The sequence below is a fragment of the Crocodylus porosus genome, unplaced genomic scaffold, assembly GCF_001723895.1.
Source record: "Crocodylus porosus isolate Cpor-Errol unplaced genomic scaffold, CroPor_comp1, whole genome shotgun sequence".
In the NCBI taxonomy this organism is placed as follows: domain Eukaryota; kingdom Metazoa; phylum Chordata; order Crocodylia; family Crocodylidae; genus Crocodylus; species Crocodylus porosus.
In genome coordinates, this window is record NW_017728886.1 from 11,749,342 (window position 1) to 11,767,559 (window position 18,218).

Sequence of the window (18,218 nt, forward strand, 5' to 3'; positions counted from 1 at the left end):
TAGTGGGGCATATGTCCCCCTCCCCCCGCATTTCTGTGCAAATTCAGCATGCCCCACGCCTGCCCCGGACTCACCTATTCAGGCTCAGCAGCAGCAGCCGGGCAGAAACTATTCCTTGGCATGGGGGAAAAGTGGCCCCTCCTCCTTGCTGCTGCTGGACAGTTCTTGGTGTAGCCACCCGGAGCCCACACCACGCCATGCCGGGCTGTCCTGCCACTGTCACCACCAACCCTGGGCTGCCCAGCGCAGCAGCAGTGACAGTGCAGAGTAGCCACAGGGCAACCCAGGCAGTGATGATGCAGGGCAGCCTGGTGTGGTGCGGGCCCTGGGTGGCTGCATCAAGAACTGCCCGGAAGCAGTGAGGGGCAGGGATTGCTTTCCCCCCACGTTGAGCAACAGTTTCTGCCTGGGCTCCATTGCTGCCACTGCTGAGCTTGGACAGGCAAGTCTGGAGCAGAAGCGGGGCATGCCGGGTTGGGGCTGCATGCGCGGGTCCTCGCTGGTACCGCAGGGCCGGGGCCAGTGGCAGTGGCAACTGGAAGGAGCTGCTGCTGCCTGGGGTGCTGAGAAAGGGAGTCCAGCCACGGAGCTGCCCCGGCCCTACTGCGTGCCTACGAAGCAGCAGGATGTGGCATGACTGGGCAGCGCCTGGGCCAGGTAGGACCAAGCAACCTTCTCACAGGCCGGTCAAACTTCCTCCATTGGCTGGATCCAGCCCATGGTTTGTATTTTGCCCACCCCTGATTTAAACAGTCATTTCTACAACACTTCTGTGCCAAATTTGCTTGGGTCCCAGAAAGACTCTATATGCAACAGCACATGGAGTTGCTAAACTACCCTACCTTTTCTCTAGTTTCTTTTTGAAGTGCAGTTCTACAAATATTAACAAAAGACATGGTTGTAACATGCCTAAGTTTCAAAAGCAAGCCTATGTTTTTCAAAAGCAAGCCTACTAAGATTTTTAAAGGCATCTCAGTTGTTTAATGAACGAATGAAGATGAAACGGTAAGACCTGAAAGCAAAACAAAGGTAGATCTTCCTGCTTCACACACATGCTGTGGCTATTATATTTTATATCTTTCTATCTTGTTATATTATCAAAAAAAGGATTGAGTGGAGGCTTGATTACGGTGCATAAGTACCTTTACAAGTAGAAAATACAGGGTATTAAAGGGTTCTTTATCTATTGGAAAAAAGACACCACAGGGACAAGCCAGATAACCTCAAGTGGGAAACAGGCATAGACTGTAACACCGAGGTTAGGAACAGATGTTGCGTTTGTCTCCAAAACAAGCTGTGCCTGTGTTTGTCCCAAAACAGAAAAGTCCCAGGACTGGTAAGTACAAGAATCGCCCTCAAATCAAGGTTTAGCGAGTGGCTGAATGCACTATCACTTTTCTGCCACTGGTTCAATAAAGCAATCCTGGGACAAATGTTCAGATGCACTGCTGTGATATCCTGAGACACTTCCAGCACTGCTCATCCCATGAACCTTCTTAAGGTTTGTCCTGGGACAACACACAGACATCTGAATGACTGCATTTTGTTCCTGTACAAAATGGTTTCTTCCAGCGCAAATGTGAGGTCTGTTCATAGCCTGAGAGTGATTAACTACTGGAACAACCTATGAAGGGAAATGGTTGATTCTGCATCTCCTTATGGCTGTACACTAAAATGAGATGCCTCCTGGTGCTTTATACAAGTTGTTGCTCCATAAAACGTTAACAAGGTGACATGTAAGGGCCTATGATAATATAGGAGGTCAGACAAGGGACTACTTCTGTCACCAGAAGTACTAGCATTCGACAGCAGCTGCCAAAGGGGAACTTCCAGAGTGTGTATGCACTTGGGAAGGGCACGACTGTTCAAGAGTCCCAGTGGCTAGCTGAAGGAGCAGGCAATATCTATGCACTGTGATGATTCTCAATTTTTTTTGGACTCAGTGCACCCCTCCATAGCTTAAAGTGAATACACTGGCACCCAATTTCAAAAATAAATGTATATATTACAGTGCTGACCTCCTTGCAGAGGGACTGGGCAGCAGGGGTAGAGGAATCAGCCAAGCAAGGACAAGCTTGAGCTTGTGTTCATCTGCTTAGCTTTTCTGTCCTGCGCTGTCCCCACCTCCAGATCCTGTCTGTTCTGCTTCTGGAAGCTGCTCCCCACCTGCCTGAGGCCCTATCCCATCCACCTGGCTGAGCACGCCCTGCCTGTGGGGTCCCTGCTTGCCTGGCAATCTTGGTGATGGGTATGGGGTGTATGGGCCAGGGTGCCTGGGCAGCAAGGCCAGGTCCATCACCAGTGACAATACTAGCAGCAGCAGCTGGAAGGAGCTGCCGCTGCTACACTGCCCTCGTCCTGCTGCATGTCCAGGGGTAGAGGGACCGGCCACATGCACCACAGCCTGGGTAGGGCTAAGGGACATACCACAGGCCAGATAAAATCCCTTGATGGACTGGATTTTGGCCACCCCTGGTTTAGGGTGATCTATCACCTTCATTGGCATCCACCATCATTAGGCCGAGATGCTTCCCTGGCTGTTCCATTTAATAGCTATCATCCATAAATCTGGATAGTCCCTCTTTGAACCTGCGTATACAATCTATCTTCTGTAATCTCCTAAAGTAACAACCTCCACAAGTTAACTATGCTCTGTATAAAAGAGGACTTTGTCTTGTTAGCTTTAAACCTGTCGCCTGTCATCTCCTCCTAGCCTTAATCTCTTTGAATTGGAAAGGAGGCAAGAGAAAAGTGACTACTCCATTAACTTTAGAGATCTTAAACAAACACACAAAAACTCCACACATTTCTTCCAGCCAAGAGCAGACTACATTTAAGGATATTCCAACAGAACACTTGCTTATATCAACAACTGAACATGGAAACTACACCAATGGTTAAGCCACTCTGCTATCTCAAGCACTCTCTATATCTACAAAAAGCTTCTCATGGCATTTAATCTGATTAACAACAAGGCAATGTTGTATAAACAGAAAGCACTTTAGACTATGATGAGGTGGTGTGCCGACATACCACTTGTAACAGACACCTGTGTTACTTATCTGATGACTTTCACACTTGTGGGTTAGCAAGATTATATTCCACAACATATTAATCAGTATGTATAGTGGATTCTACATAAACTAGCACAGTTTGACCACACAATCCACACTCCCCAAGTTGCTGGCCTTAAATAAGGTGGTTTCCACATAAGAGGTATGACACATGGAAAAAAAGGCTATTAGGTCCTTCCCCTTGAAATGGACTGATATGAACACTGACAAGCCAGGTTTTGTCTAATTAGTCCTTCTTTTAGCCAAACAGTACTGCACTGAAACACAAAAACAGCCAAGGATACAATATATACATCTACTGAAACACACACGTTCAAACAAGAAACACGGCACACATGGAGCATTACCTCTACTGTCGTCCATCTCTCCATCCCTTGAGTGCTCTGATTGGATATCTGGTGGTGTCTGTAGCACAGCCACACTGTTCTGGTTTATAATCTTCAATTTAAGCTTTGGTTTTGTCCGTTTTCTTCTTGGTACTGTAACAGTTAGGCTCTGCAACTGAGACATCCCCAATTCCGTCAAACAGACTCCATCCTGGGTATATGTCTTCGGAGGGTCTAAAAAGTTATAAGAAGGGTAATGGGAATGTAAAATATAACCTATAAGGCATGGATAACTTTTTGTAAACAGGGATTTAAAGAGTTAACCACAAGCATATCAAAAGGTGAGAGATACTAGTTTTAGAACTTGAGGAAATTGGTATAAATAATACAGAGGCACCTGACACTACCTTATAAATTACACCCTTTATAATTTACAGTCTGATGTCAAACCCTGCAACAATGCACTATATTGTTACATGACATGGACAAACTACAAACACTTACTAAAAAGAATTGTTTGTATTATGACAGTTGACAATTTGTAATGCATCCAGATCTGTATTGGCCCTGTGACATACTTGCATAGACCGTACTTTATATAGTTTTGGTCTCTGTTGCCTGTCAATCAATCTAGGTCCTTAGATGGCCCTCATCAGTGCAAAACATCACACACTTATACTAAGTTTTATCTTCCCAGTATTTCTTGTAAGGTGGGAAACATTACCTTCAGAGATATGAAGAACAGACTAGATTCAGGTAAAGGCAGTAATTAGACCCAGATCTGCTGGTGGCCTCTCTCCTAAGCTGGGAGCAGACAATTAAGGTCTGCTGATAAGCACTTGCTAACAGCCCCTAGATCTCAAAGAGGACACAGGATCCTTGACTAACTCAATCAGAGCTACATCAGTATACAAGTTCAAACACTTATACAAATGAAGCAAAGCCCAACAATTAAATAACGTTTCTGATCTCTGTAGCTAATAGGGCTGCGTGAAATTTTGAAGGGTGTTTTGTTTTGAAGCTGGTTCAATGCGTTCCGAGCTCGAAACAGCGACAGCAAAATCGAAACAAAACAAAAGGCTTCAAAACAGCTTCAAAATAAAACGAGGGCATTTGAAACGTTTTGAGTTTGGAAGCCAGACTTGCAGCAGCTAAACAGAAACAAAGGAGAGGGAGGGGGAAGAGGTGGTATAAGGGGGGGAAGGACTGATCTGATATTGACCTCTAACTCCCTGTTCGATTCCCCAGCTTTCTGATTCCTTCCCTCAGCTCTCTGATCATTTCTCCAGCTCTTCCCGGGGGGGGGCGGGGATGCAGGCCCCCGATCTGTGTGTGGGGTGTCAGCAGCCTGCAACTGAAACAGCAGCAGCTGCCTGCTGAAACCCAGTGCGCAAATATGGGGTCCTGCACCCCCCATGAAGAGCTGGGGAATTGAACCAGGAGCTGGGGGGTCTGTTCAGGTTCCAGCTGGCAGCGGCATGTGCAGATCTGGGGGCTCGTGCCCCGCAGCAGGAGCCTTCTGCCAGCAAGTGATATGAGTTTTGCTCAGAACAGTTTGAGGTGCAGTTTCCCAGAAACCCCTGCACCTATATCTTGAAACTTGCCCTCCGAAGGGGCTACCGTCCCTGCAATTTCCATCTGAATCAGGCTTAAAATGACGAAGTTATAGGCATTTTCATGATTCCCCATTATAGCCTATGGGTGAAATGTTGAAACATGTCAAAACAGCTTTGATGAAACAAAATGGAATAGCACTTAGAAATGAAATGAAATGAAGAAACAAAACACTGTCCCTTCGAAATGGAAGTCAAAACGAAATGGTGTCATTTCGCAGAGCTCTAGTAGCCAATTCATTATTGGCTTGGTAACATAGTCTCTACAAATCTTTATCTATCCCAAAATGTAGCCAAGATTTACATAAGTTCTCTCAAGTAACATGGCACAGTATATGTACAACCCAAACATGTATATATAATGCTTTACAAACAAGTTTTAGTTTTATATATTATATTATGCAACACATTAGATTATATCATTACATATTATTAATCTACATTATTTTCTTGCTTGGTGAAGGGGGCTGGATCCGATGATCTTCCAACATCCCCTTCCAGACTTACAATCTATAAACTCTTTTGAAGACTAGAAAATATTTGAAGCAAAAACACTTTTATACATTTCAATGAATACTGGATACAATGAAGCTTTGACGTGACCAAAGCCTCTAGTCAATACTGTATATAAATAATAATTACCTAAACCTATGTCAAGGTTGGAGCCACCTTGTGCTATGCACTTTTGAAATGCAGGAACTTGGATCCCTGCCCTCAACAGCTTACAGGTCTGACTGTTCAGTCAGACAACCTTAAACATGTAAATAGCCCTACTGACTTGAATCAGGAGCACTTATTAATGGTAGTATTTATTGTTTACTCGTGAGCTTAAAGTTAAGCAAGCGTTTACCTTTTTTGCATTATTGGCGACTCATTTAAGTTACTGGGAAAGTGGTTTTGACAGACAGTAGAAGGGCAAAAAAAAGAAGGGCAAGGGAAACAGTAACCAGTACACTGCTGCACAGTAACTAAACGTTATTAATGCTGTAACTATGGATAAATTATAGAGGAAACAAATTTGATATTCACTACAAAATATTCTCTAAAATTACGCTAGCTAATAAAAAAAATGCATTTAAAACATTTACCTAGTTCTTTTGATTTTGAAACCATCTGAACTCCAACTGATGAGTCACAGCCATCTAAGGAAGGCACTGAAAGATAAAAGGAAATTAATGTCAGTCAATGTAGTTCATGTGTTAAGAGAACTGATTCAGAGTGACATTGTCAGCTGTCAAACATTTTTGTTAAACTTTCTATTTTATATTGTTGACAACATTTGCTAGAATCTTAACAATAAAATGGTTACTTAGGTCATATTCCCAGCTTAATAGAAAAAATGGATACAGAACAACTCTGGTATAACTGAGGCCCTCAGATTTTGTAGGCCCCAATCTGGTATGAAGACTATGTCATTAGCTGACCATCTCCTAACTCAGAGGTGGTCGACCTGAGTGCCCATGGGCAAAGGCAGCCTCTGTGTGAGGTACATGGCAGGTCAGGGAGAGGACAGGCAGCACAAAGGCAGCTAGGGCAGGAAGCAGAAAGCAAAGCAACAAAGTCAGGCAGGGAGCACACGGAAAGAAGCAGCAGCAGAACAGTAGACAGGGAGCAGAAGACAGAGCAGCAGACTGGGCAGGGCAAGGAGATCAGAGTGACACTTGGGAAAGTACAGTGCTAATATGCGGCGCACACAGTGGGTCCCAACTAATGCATCCAGTGCAAATACATAAAATGGATCTTTCTGATCACCAGGCAGTCCTTCTGGAAGACTTCTAGAAGACACCGAAGTTTGCCAACCTAACTGCAGAGAAGGAATCAGACAACAGGGATTCATTTCCTTTCAAAGGCTCCTCAGAGGAACACTTGGTCACTGGTTGCCCAACAAACATCTCCAAGGATTCTCACGTGTGAGATCCCCTGTATTTTATTTTGTCAGACTTCTTGTACAATATATATGTAGAGTGACTGGGAGAAATTGAAGCTGTGTGAAATTCTAAGACGGGAGTTCGGATAAAAGTGAATAGGAAGAAGCTCGATCTGCAAATTAGGCTGGTGGCTTCAGAGAAGCACATCCAGAGAAGAACAGAGATGGTTTCTGCTTTGATTGCTGTCCCACTGTCAGCAATTTAGATCAGACCTGGTGAAGAACCATGCATAGTTCTGGTGCTACATACGCACAGTTTACAGATAACATTTTGGTAAAGAAAAAGCTTTTTACATGTATTATATATTTGTGACCCTCCTCTCCAACTAGGTCCTCAGCAGCTGTTCAGGTTTCCATGGCCTCCAGAATTACTACAATCCTAGAAGGCCATGCAAAAGGAATAGATGAAAGATAATGGAGCAGCCTCTACTTGCTTAGGGATCTAAGCAGTACTTGAGAGACAGCTTCTTTTCCCATGCAGTATTACAAAACCTGAAGTCAGCTCAGATGCTCTTATTAACAGAGTATAACCTAGCACTAAAAACAAAAAAGCTATTATTCAGTATGACAAGCAAAAACATGCAAAGCTGCCACATAAGCAGCTCCTTTGTTTTTAATTTCTCAATGCAACAAAGAATTGATGTGTAAGAAAAGAAAAAGAAAAGGATTTCCCCATCAAAAACAGCAAAGCAGACAAGCGAAACTTTGGTTTCAATAAACAAAAAGCATCCCCTAAAATTATCTCCATATTTTACACCTATATGATACAACATTAGTTTATATAGTATACCTTCCACAAATATTATCAAATTACATGGTATAAATGACAGAAAATGACTAGCTAAAGACTGTGTGTGATTAATCAGTCAAAAGGAGGACAGAAGAAATTAAAGAGGAGACAAGCACAAGGGAAGGAAATGAAAAGAAAAAAATAAATCTAAACATAAAATTCAGAAAGAGCTGCTGAAATGATGAGGCAGAGGTAAAACAGGAAACCTGTGTTTCCTACAGATACTGTAGGAAGATATTTACTACTGCTTCACTTAGACTAGCTGAAAAGACAGAAAGGAGGCGATGGTTGTGAGTGGTGTGGGAAGGGAAGCAGAGCAAGGCCTCATCTTACTCTGGTTTGACTGGACAGCTTTTTGAAACCAAAAGGGCAATTCTGACCTGGATCCTAAAGGTAAATAGGAAATCAGTAACAGTGGCTTAGAGTGGGATGATTCGATATTTATATTTGCTAAAATGAGGCAACAGGCGGTGGAATTCAGCCCCAAGCTGGAGCATCAGGGATTTTGGAGATTTTGCAAGACAGAGACACAGCAGTCAAACAGCTGATGGTGGCAATGGTGAAAGTGAAGTCAGGGCAGTGGCACAAACAAGCCACAATTTGAAGGTGACAATAAACAGACTGACTGATAAAGGAGATAAGAAGGGTTCAGATTACAGATTAAATCAGTGACAAGGAGAATGGATGTGGAAGACCTGAGCTAAGGAGAGACAGAAAGGTGGTCTCCAAGGATAGTCTCCTTGACAAGCAGGAATTATTTCACTGAAGTAAACTCAACTTGCAAATTCACTTGCGGGGCAGGGGGGAGCAAAAACAAAGGGGCTGTCTAGGAAGGTGCACTTAAATATGGTGAAAGCCATGCAGAGTTAACAAGAAAGTGATAAAGGTTATGAGGATGAGGAAGTGAGAAGCCAGAAAAAGGTAGAACAAGTTGCCAAATTAGACTTGTAAGTCACCATAGAGAACTGCAGTCTCAGTTAGAGGTGAGCCATCATCACTGAGAAAGGGGGGGAATGATTTGAGACAGAAGAATCAACACGACAGGAAGGAAACAGACACTGAAAGTGATTCAAAGTGGTAGAACAGTTCATAAAGACAAAGGTTGCAGTGTAGTTAAGGAGAATACGGGGGGCAGAGGAACCACTATCCCTATAAAGAAAGGTCAGTTGTACAGATAAGAATGATGATGTCTGAATGAGGAGAAAGCAAAGGCAAACCTGGCAGTAAATATACACGTACTATTGACAAGTTAGACAGATGGCACAAGGCTACTTTTTAAGTATTTGCCAAAGAAAGGAGGACTATGGATTGGGCAACAGAGTATGTTTGTACGTCAAGGCAATTTGCTTGTTTCTAAGTAGGCTAGTTAGTGGCAAATTATAAATTTAAAAGTGCCAAGCACATTATTAGAAATTCAAAAGCTAAAGTAAAAGGTTGCCATTCAATACTAGGTCAGCTGTGTGTCCCATATACTGTAGTACATGCAGACTGACTGCAAATGAAAAAGTTCTAATGCAGCTTCACGAATAGTCTAGATACGCAAGCATGCCAAGCCACTTACACGTTACATGTTGAGGTTGCATTAAAAACAAGAGTTTACATTAAATAGTTTACGTTAAAAACAAGTTTACATTAAACCTTTATCAGAGATTACAACTTTCAAAATATCAGTCATTTCAAGAGACTAGGAGACCGAGAGTGTCTGATTATAACCTAAGGAATAAGACAGATGACAGGTTTGTGACATATTTGCCTGGGGAGACTATCATTCTTTGGCTCTAGATAGCTATACACACCGAAGAAGGAAAAATTATACATCCTTATTTCTGCTCAGAAAAAAATGATCTTGCAAGTTTCTCCCTTTCGGGTCTCCTGCTCCTGCACGGAGACAGACCAGAGCTGCCCTAGCCAAAAATGTGGGTTTTTTGCCGTCTGGAGTAGAGGTAATGGAATCCATTGCACAAAATCCACCCTGTCCTAATCCATCTTACATTAATATCTCCTATCCCCTCAGCTGCAGCTTTCCAATAACTTCCTAAATTGTAGGAGAAAAGCAAGCTGTTCAACAAACTAACTAACCAAACAAGAAAAAAAATGTGTTTTGCAACACCTGAACATACTCGCTCTTCTTGCCGGTGGAAAGCAAATGCATGCCAGGTCAGAGCCCTAATTTGGGACAGAGATGTGTGATGAGTGAATGAGAATCCTGTGACAGTGTATCTCCAAAGACACAGAACTACAATCATAACTAACTTTCCCAACTTTAATTTCATCATATGCCCAGTGTTCTCACTCTGAAACCAAGCAGCCCTTGTGAGAACTCAAAATTAAAAAAGCAGCAAGGAAAGCACTGAAGTAGGCAAGAAGAAAAAGAAAAGCAATGTGTGACGCGCACCTGCATTATAACTTATAGATAACTGTGTACTTTAATAACTGTAAATTGTGAGAGCAGTGGCTCTCACAACCAGAGAATTATGGTACCCCAGGGAGCTGTGAGAACCTGCCAGGGTGGGTCGGTTCTACCTGGCAGCAGTGGCACTTATCTCCAGGCTGAGGCTGCCAACATGCAGAACTGCCCCATGTGCCTCCAAGTTCAGGAGGCATGTCAGAGCCAAGGCGGAAAGAGCTGCAGCCGAAACAGCATGCCTATCTGCATAATGTAATGCAACCCAGCATGCTTTTTTGCTGCAGCCACTTCTCAGTTTGGCTCCAACGTGTCTCCTGAAAACAGGTGCATGGGACAGTTCCAGCTGCCCTGTGTGGCTCTGTTTCCAGGAGACACCGTGGAGAGTTGGACCAGGAACAGCTGCTGCAAGAGCACATGCTTCTGCTACAGCCACTTCCTGATCTGCCTCCGCAGGCGGTGGGAGGTGCAGTTCCACCTGGCTGCAAGTGACAATGCTGCAGATAACATTATAATGATCTAATTAATTACTAATGTATTAATAAAATTATATTGCTTATATTATAATATGCATTCTATATATAAACTAGTTTTTAATGGGGTGCTGCTAAATTTTTGTAAGTTTCAGAAGGGTGCCTTGAATCTAGAAAGGCTGAGAACCATTTGCTTAGAGATTCTGAAAAGGGGTAATGAAAGTTTAAGATTTATCATGTATATTAAATATAAACCTATATTGATATGCACACACAGAAATACATATTTACACTTATGTGTCTGCAAGTACACATGCACAGTTGAGAAGTGATGCATCTCCAGTTACAAAAAGGAGTCAAATGGAGCCTCAAAGGATATATTCTGATTTTTTTTTAAAAATAAGTGGCAAACTAGAACAAGATACTTTCTGATAAGAAATAAAGCTGAAGATGCTAGCATAGTTTGGGAAACCATATTTCAGAGACTAGGTCTGCTGTAGTGGCTTCCTGTCCTTAAAGCCAAATCCAAGCAAAAGTGGTACATGCAGATGTGGAGCCAGGTTCAACTCAGGGCCTGCACGGGGCCTAAACTGAACTTTGTTTCTGAAGCACTTCTGGTCTCAGAGATTATGGGTGTTAAATGACCTTGTAAAATGAAACCCTGCCAGCTCAGAAAAGCAAGCTTATTACATGTTACATGGTCTTTGCCATGCATACCAGTGCCCCCAAATTTTTGTTTTCTCTACATGGGAAGCCTCTGTTGAATTTGGTGGAGAGAGATCTCTCCAGGACGGATTTTGATAAACCCAAGTTCTTCTAGCCTCCAAAGGTGATAAACTGTATACTTTGACATATTCCACAACATTAGTCGATCACCCATATATACAAGAGCATATGAACTTCCAGGTCATGCCAGTAGGCTACAACTACTAGCATTCGTTCATGAGCCTATGCCTGCCCTGAAGGGTCATGCATGCTCCACAGACTTCTCCAGGCAGACCTCAAACACAGGCTTCATGTTGTACCGAACTCCTACCCACCAGATGCAGCAGCAACCTAATTTCTGACCGACTTCTTTCTGCTGTATCAGCATTTCTTGAAGCCATTCACTCAACTTCCTTCCTGTGTACTGTCAAAAGAGACTATGATGGCCAGAAAGAAACCAGACAAGCAAGAGTTACACTGAGCATGAAAGCATGCTGTGCTTCTGGAGATTTGAAGCAGTGCCAATTCAGTGTTAAAGCACCAAACTCTGAAGCAGAAACTTCAAGGTGGTGACACAGAGAAAACACACCAGGATGCTATCCCTCATGTAAACTGTTTAAAGTTTGAAGTGCCGACAGTTAACTCAATCAAATTAAGCAACCCCCCCCCCAAAAAAAAAACCAAACAAACAAAACACCCAAAACAAAACAAAAAACCCTCACTCAGAGCAAGCTGCTATACTCGGGAGACAGAAAACCTAAAACCCCAGGTTCCTGGAGGTCTTGATATGGTAGATTCACATTGTATAAGGCATCAAAGAAAGCAGTGAATTCAATAAAAGCCATGCTTCACTTGTAGTGGGAAGAAAGACAAGGCTGATGAGAAAAGGATACCCATTTGAACTGAGGGAGAACAATTTACTCAGAGCCAGAACAGAGCAGTTCCTGCAGAGAGATCTTTCATGGACTCAAGCAAGAACTGGACATAAGTTTCTTGCCAATGAGGCCACGACACCAGTGGCCAGTTATTTTCTAAGGCAGAAGGAGTGTCACATACTGTCTGCCTACCACTACTGATCCTTCAGCGATTTGAAAGCACTCAGAGACGTGAGCTTTGCTCTGTGTGGAACCTGAAGAAGGGATTCTTCTGCAGATCACGTCTTTAAAGAACAAGCCTTCATTTCTCCCACCTCAGCTGAGCTGTGTTCCACCTTTCCATTACCACGGCTTGCAAAAGATCTCTGGCTCTCCCAAAGTTTATGGATACTTGCATAACGAATTTCAGTTGAAATGGTTATACTCCCCTGTATACCACAGGATTCAACTTACAATAATACGGCGAATCGTATCTGGTGCCAAAGTGGTGCACTTGCAGCCAGTCCCCAGGAGGTGCTAAAAGACTAGAGACAAGCTGCCCCTTAAACAAAGAGAATCTCTCCCTTCAGCAGTGGTCCAATCTCCATCAACTCAAGCACAGAACTGTAAAATGTTCCCGCACCCATTCAATTATAGTGTGCACTAATGACAGTCTCCCACTGGTTTCAATTGTCCACTTACTGTTTGTTGCTGGCATGTATGGCCTACAAATGGTACAGTCAAAACCCATATCAGCTATGCTTTCCACTTCCTCCTCTGTATTTAAGCTCTGACAGATTGCATGTATCCATCTAGAAATTAAGTGGGGGGGAAAAAAATACAATTTAGAGGAAATGTGTGGCATCCTAAGAGACCCAAATATCAATATATGGTTTCTGTGGTAACTAATATATAGTATAGATTACTTTAGGGAGAAGCAATGATGATTCATGCTCTCACAGGATGTTAAGTCCTGTGTGTGCGCTTAAATATTGTGTACACGTGATCAGATTATAGATCTCCCCATACAAAAAGAAACGCCATGAAACCTCATTCCTCTGAAAAGCATATTTTAATGTCACTCCACTTGTAAATGTGATGTCCTTTATTTCATTTTTATTTGATACAATGGAACATATTTATCAATTTAATTTCACAACAGCAAATAAGCGCAGTAAGCAAATGCTATCACTTCTTACAAAGGGGAAACTGAGGCACAGAGAAATTAAATAATTTGCCTGGACTCGCACCGTAAACTTGAAGCATAGCTGAGAAAGACTTTCGAATCCTAAACCCTGTGGTCTTCAAAATCCCATTCTTTTCTCTTTAGGACTATACATTATTAAAGAAAAGACTTAAAATGTGTCCTAAGATGGAAAAAAAATCCGTAAGGTGTCAGATGTCCTTACCTATCACACTGCCTGCACTGAATGATGAGCTCTTCTTCCCTGTAATTGCGATAGCAGATTGGGCAGGTAGATAAACTTGCACATGGAGCACACTGTGTGTAATTATTTTGCCATTCACATCTTAGACCAGGAGAAGTTGCTCCGCAGTGTCTGCACCAAACACACCTGCAAAACATGAATGAAAAGCTCTCTTAACACCTGAGGGATGGAGTAAGCATATTTATTTTGTGTGCTGAAAACGGCCCTTCCCGGAGCTGGGTGAACAACTAATGGGGTGCTTGGGGCTGCTGACAGTTCTTGGGAAGGGGAGAAAAGAAAAACATTTCGTCAAATGAGAAAATCAAAATGTGAAATTCTCAAGACAGAAAGACTGTATTGGGTTTCGTGATTTTTTTTTCCTGGATTTCTTCAGAATGAAGCAGTTCATGAGATATTTCAAGACCTTTCGGAATCCCAGAATCAGCATTTTTAGGCTTAAAAGGTTTCAGCTGAACATTTTTGCTTAGTTTTAATTCTACCACGGGCACCTGGCGCCACCTTAGTCAGGGTCCCCCTGCGAGATCCCCCCCGTGGCCGATCTCACTGACCGGGAGGGGAAGGGGTACCCCCGCAGCCGACTGCAAGGTGGCTGATCATTGCAGCCACTTCCGTAAGAGCGCTTCTGCTCCCCGACTGGCACTCTCAGGAGGGACACCGGTGCTCCCAGCTGCCACGTCTGCCTGTCACATAAGCAGCAAGCACAGCTGGTCGGTGGGTGCACTGGTGCTCTCAGGGGGTGCACGTGCACCCCCTATGCATTGCCACTGAATTCTACCATCCTTCACATGAAATATAATGTTAATGAACGATAACAGTTTCCATTATAACTTGTTTACAATCAAATTTAAAATGTTGAATGCTTTGTTCTGTCCTATCCTCAAAAAGAAGTTTGCCCTGACTGAAAAACTGTGTTAACATTGGAAACACAGAAGTGAAGTATTAGTTTTAAATTAAATGCAATGGAAAGAGGGGCAACAGTAGTTATTTCCAACACTGGAACCGAACACACCATTTGCACTTCCAGCCTCCTTTTGGAACTGTCTGCAGTGGTGGATCCAGGCAGTAAGTGTGATAGCTGATGTCACAGTCATCACAAAGAAGCAGTCTTCCTGGATCTGTAGCCTTCCCGCAGGCTTCACACACTGTGCACTCCAGGCACCTCCAGCCTTTACTGAGCACCACCTTGGTAATCTGCAGATGGCAAGGCAGCAGGCAAATTATTCCCAAACCACTGAATATACTTTAATCATATAAATTATTTACTTCAAAATAACTAACACCATGCCACATTGTGATCTGGTTAGGACAGGGTTGCAAGCATAAGGATTCTGCTTTTGCGCCACCCACCCATATCAGACAGCAGTGCAGCAAGTGAAACAAACTTTGCAAAATACTATCTGTATTTCCTCTACAGCAAGGTGGAAAAGAGCAGAATGGGGAATGGACTGGGTATAGCCCTCGCTCTGATGACACAATGGGACGTAGTCAGCTGTACTGGCATTCCTATACCCCACCCATGGAGGAGCAGGGGAGAAGCAAGTGCCTTGCAAGGTTAGTCGTGGCAAAGTGCCACTATAGGCTGCCTTTTCCTCTGGGTTGCAGTAAAGCCAAAACCAAGCCCATTATAAATTCCTGTTTGGTTCCTAATTGTTTTTTGGCACTAACTTGGGAGTTTTTGCAACTTAAACCAGTTCATTTCAATTATATTTGAAATAATGCTATGATCCGAGTACAAAACCAAATTTCTCATGCAAGCAGCATTTCATAAAGGACATTTAAAATGAAGTTAAACCCTGTGATATGTTAAAAGACACCCACATTTTACATAACTGCACTTATATAATGAGCAACAGACAGTTTATAGTTTATATGTTGCAGTAAATAGCTTATTATGTGCTTGCTAAGTCATCTCATACCATTCAAATTTAATTTTCTCACATTCTCTCCTAGACTAATGAATGTAAAATGTATTAATTAACTACTCCAGTTGCTGTCAATTCTGACAGCCAACAGACAAATTGAATCTACTAAACCTTCTGCCCTAGTAAATGAAGATGCAGTATAATTTTTTTTCTTTTTTCTTATATTTCAGTTTTCAGCTAATATCTCAAAATGTTATTTTAACCAACTGCTGGATAATCAGTGCTATTTATGGCTGTGAAATTACAAAAAAGGTTAATTTCTCTTGAGGCAATGCATACTATAAAATGACATTTAATTAAAGTCTTTCACAAGTTGCATACAAATAATGGTCACATTAGCCAAAGAATATTTAACACGTTAATGACTCCCTTAATTACAACAAAACTGAAAGCAGCATGGTGCTCTTCAAGTACAATATGAAAACAATGCTTTAAAAGAATGTGAGTGTGACAGAAGCACTCACCTTAATACTGACACAGTATGGATGATAACACTGACCACACTGAGAACACGCAAGCAACCTGCCCTCAGCGCCCTGGCCAAAGCTCCCGCAAACTACGCACATATCCTAGGAGGAAAGAGAAAGCAGATTTCAGTCAGCTCAATGCTAGATTCTGGAAACACACAGGGACTCCAGACAGATACCCTGCAATTAACTCAGATCATTCAAGTCATAACTAAGACATTCATTTGTTTTTTCATTACAACAAGCAGAGAGTAATTGGTGTCCCAACCTGATGTAAAGTGAATTTGTCACTGTTAGAAAACAGGACAACTGTATTATGCATCGAGTTTTCTTCTTCTTCTTTGTTGGATGAAATATCCATAGTTGTGACCTACAAAACGACAACAACACATGCATCACATGTAGATATTTTCACAGCTTCAGGTGTATATTTTTCATTGGATTGCAAAGCTATAAATACCTACAGCCTTGCATAAAAAGTACAAATATTAAGAAAATATTTAAAACATTATTAGCACAAAGGGGCAACCCATAAAAATCTGTATTCCCTGGAAGTTACCATACCAATGGCCATATTGCACCTGTTTTTATTCGTTTTACATCTTGGGGAAGGTTCCCTTTTTATCATCATCATCTAATTGCAAAGAAACTACTTCCCCAGCAATGCTCCCTCCTGGCTTCCTCCGTAGGGCACTACAGTAGTCCTGGGATCTAAATATAAGAAAAGAGCAGGCACTGGGCAGGCTGAGACATGCACTTTGTTTTATGCACTGAATATGTTCAATGCACTATTTTTTCTATCTATTAAAAAGATATATAAAATTACAGTCCACTTAAGAGCACACTTGACTGTTAAAGGTACAACATATACTAAAAATTGAAAGGCAAAGAAGCAGAAGCAACCTACTCCATGCTATTTACCATTTTTAATACTCAATTTAGCTCCAAGTGTCTGTAGAAATGACTGACCGTACCTGCTACAATAAGGTTTGAAGCTGCTCTCATTAACTGATTTTTATAGGATGTTATAATTTGTCTCTGAATATTTACTCTGAGTTGGAAACATGACATAGGATCTAACTCTGTAGAACCTGACCCTAACAAAATGGGGAAAAATTAATTTAAGAGTTCTCGACTGAATGAAGGCACAAAGAATAAAAGAGCCCCTGATAGATTAGAACCTTTAAAGCAATGCTTTTGTGTTTGAATAACTCAGTACAGTTTCCTTTAATTGGAAAATACTCCCCATAATTGTAGGTTTTAATAAGCCAGTGTTACTTTACTAAAATAGAGACTAGATGATAAAACTAGACTAAAGTTGAAATTAAACTAGAATTTAAAGACTATGAGTTAGGCATAAAAACAGTTCTTCAGAAAATACTATAAGTAACTTTAAAAGGTCTTTTCATATTGTAATTGCAATTAACATACTATTACATTAATTTATTCTGATTAAATAATTTGATATAATTATATAAAATATAAAAGAACCTAAGTGCTGTATCCAAATTAAGCCAAAAAAATTTATAAACCTTCATCAGAAGACTGTCTAGGAAACAAACAAAGGTAGACAATTCACTATTTTATGCAATTCACAGGGTTGGTAGAGTATATTAAAGTTACCCTCCATGCAAAGTGAGTGTGATATACAGAAAATAAATGGACCCCAGGAAATGCATAAAAATTTGAAAATTTGAAAAACATATCATGCTTTTCTTGGATAAGTCAGGATATACCTGAACAATAATTTGTAATTAAATTTTCCTCTTTTCCATCATTTTATGTACAGTATTAAATGGAGGACTTAAATGATGAACTATCAGTGTATGACAGCAGAAAATTTTCTCTAAAACAGAGATAAGATAAGATGGTGATATTCTACATTCTTGCTTTTCACTTGAATAATGGTCTACCACCAGAAGCAGCAGGGCTGTGCAAAGGTTCGGGTGCCGATTTGATTTGGTAGAGTTTCAGCCTGATTCAGTGGCCGAATCTCCGAGTTGAATCAGAAGAGTAATACAAAGGTCTGAATCAATTCAAAGCCATCAAATTGATTAGGAAAAGATATGGAGAAAGATTTGGAGATTTGGGCAGTCCCTGCTCGCCGCCGCAGGGAGCTGGAGCCAGACTCCATACTGGTAATTAGGGGCTGGTGGGGGAAGAGGAAAGGATGGAGGAGGGGGGAGGGAACCATGGGGGGAACCATGGGAGGACC

At 41.9% G+C, this 18,218-nt stretch overlaps 1 protein-coding gene across 2 annotated transcripts in view; it reads right to left on the reverse strand.

Annotated features, from left to right (window-relative positions):
• The window catches only part of KMT2C (lysine methyltransferase 2C), a 287,322-nt gene that overhangs the window by 82,114 nt on the left and 186,990 nt on the right, over nt 1-18,218 (reverse strand). For both annotated transcript variants that reach the window (XM_019530420.1, XM_019530412.1), the window contains exons 17-23: nt 16,272-16,373; nt 16,001-16,105; nt 14,624-14,805; nt 13,576-13,740; nt 12,869-12,978; nt 6,102-6,167; nt 3,422-3,634 (exon numbers count right to left, since the gene is read on the reverse strand). In XM_019530420.1, coding sequence (XP_019385965.1) covers nt 3,422-3,634; nt 6,102-6,167; nt 12,869-12,978; nt 13,576-13,740; nt 14,624-14,805; nt 16,001-16,105; nt 16,272-16,373 — 943 coding nt within the window. The remainder of the gene's footprint in view (nt 1-3,421; nt 3,635-6,101; nt 6,168-12,868; nt 12,979-13,575; nt 13,741-14,623; nt 14,806-16,000; nt 16,106-16,271; nt 16,374-18,218) is intronic.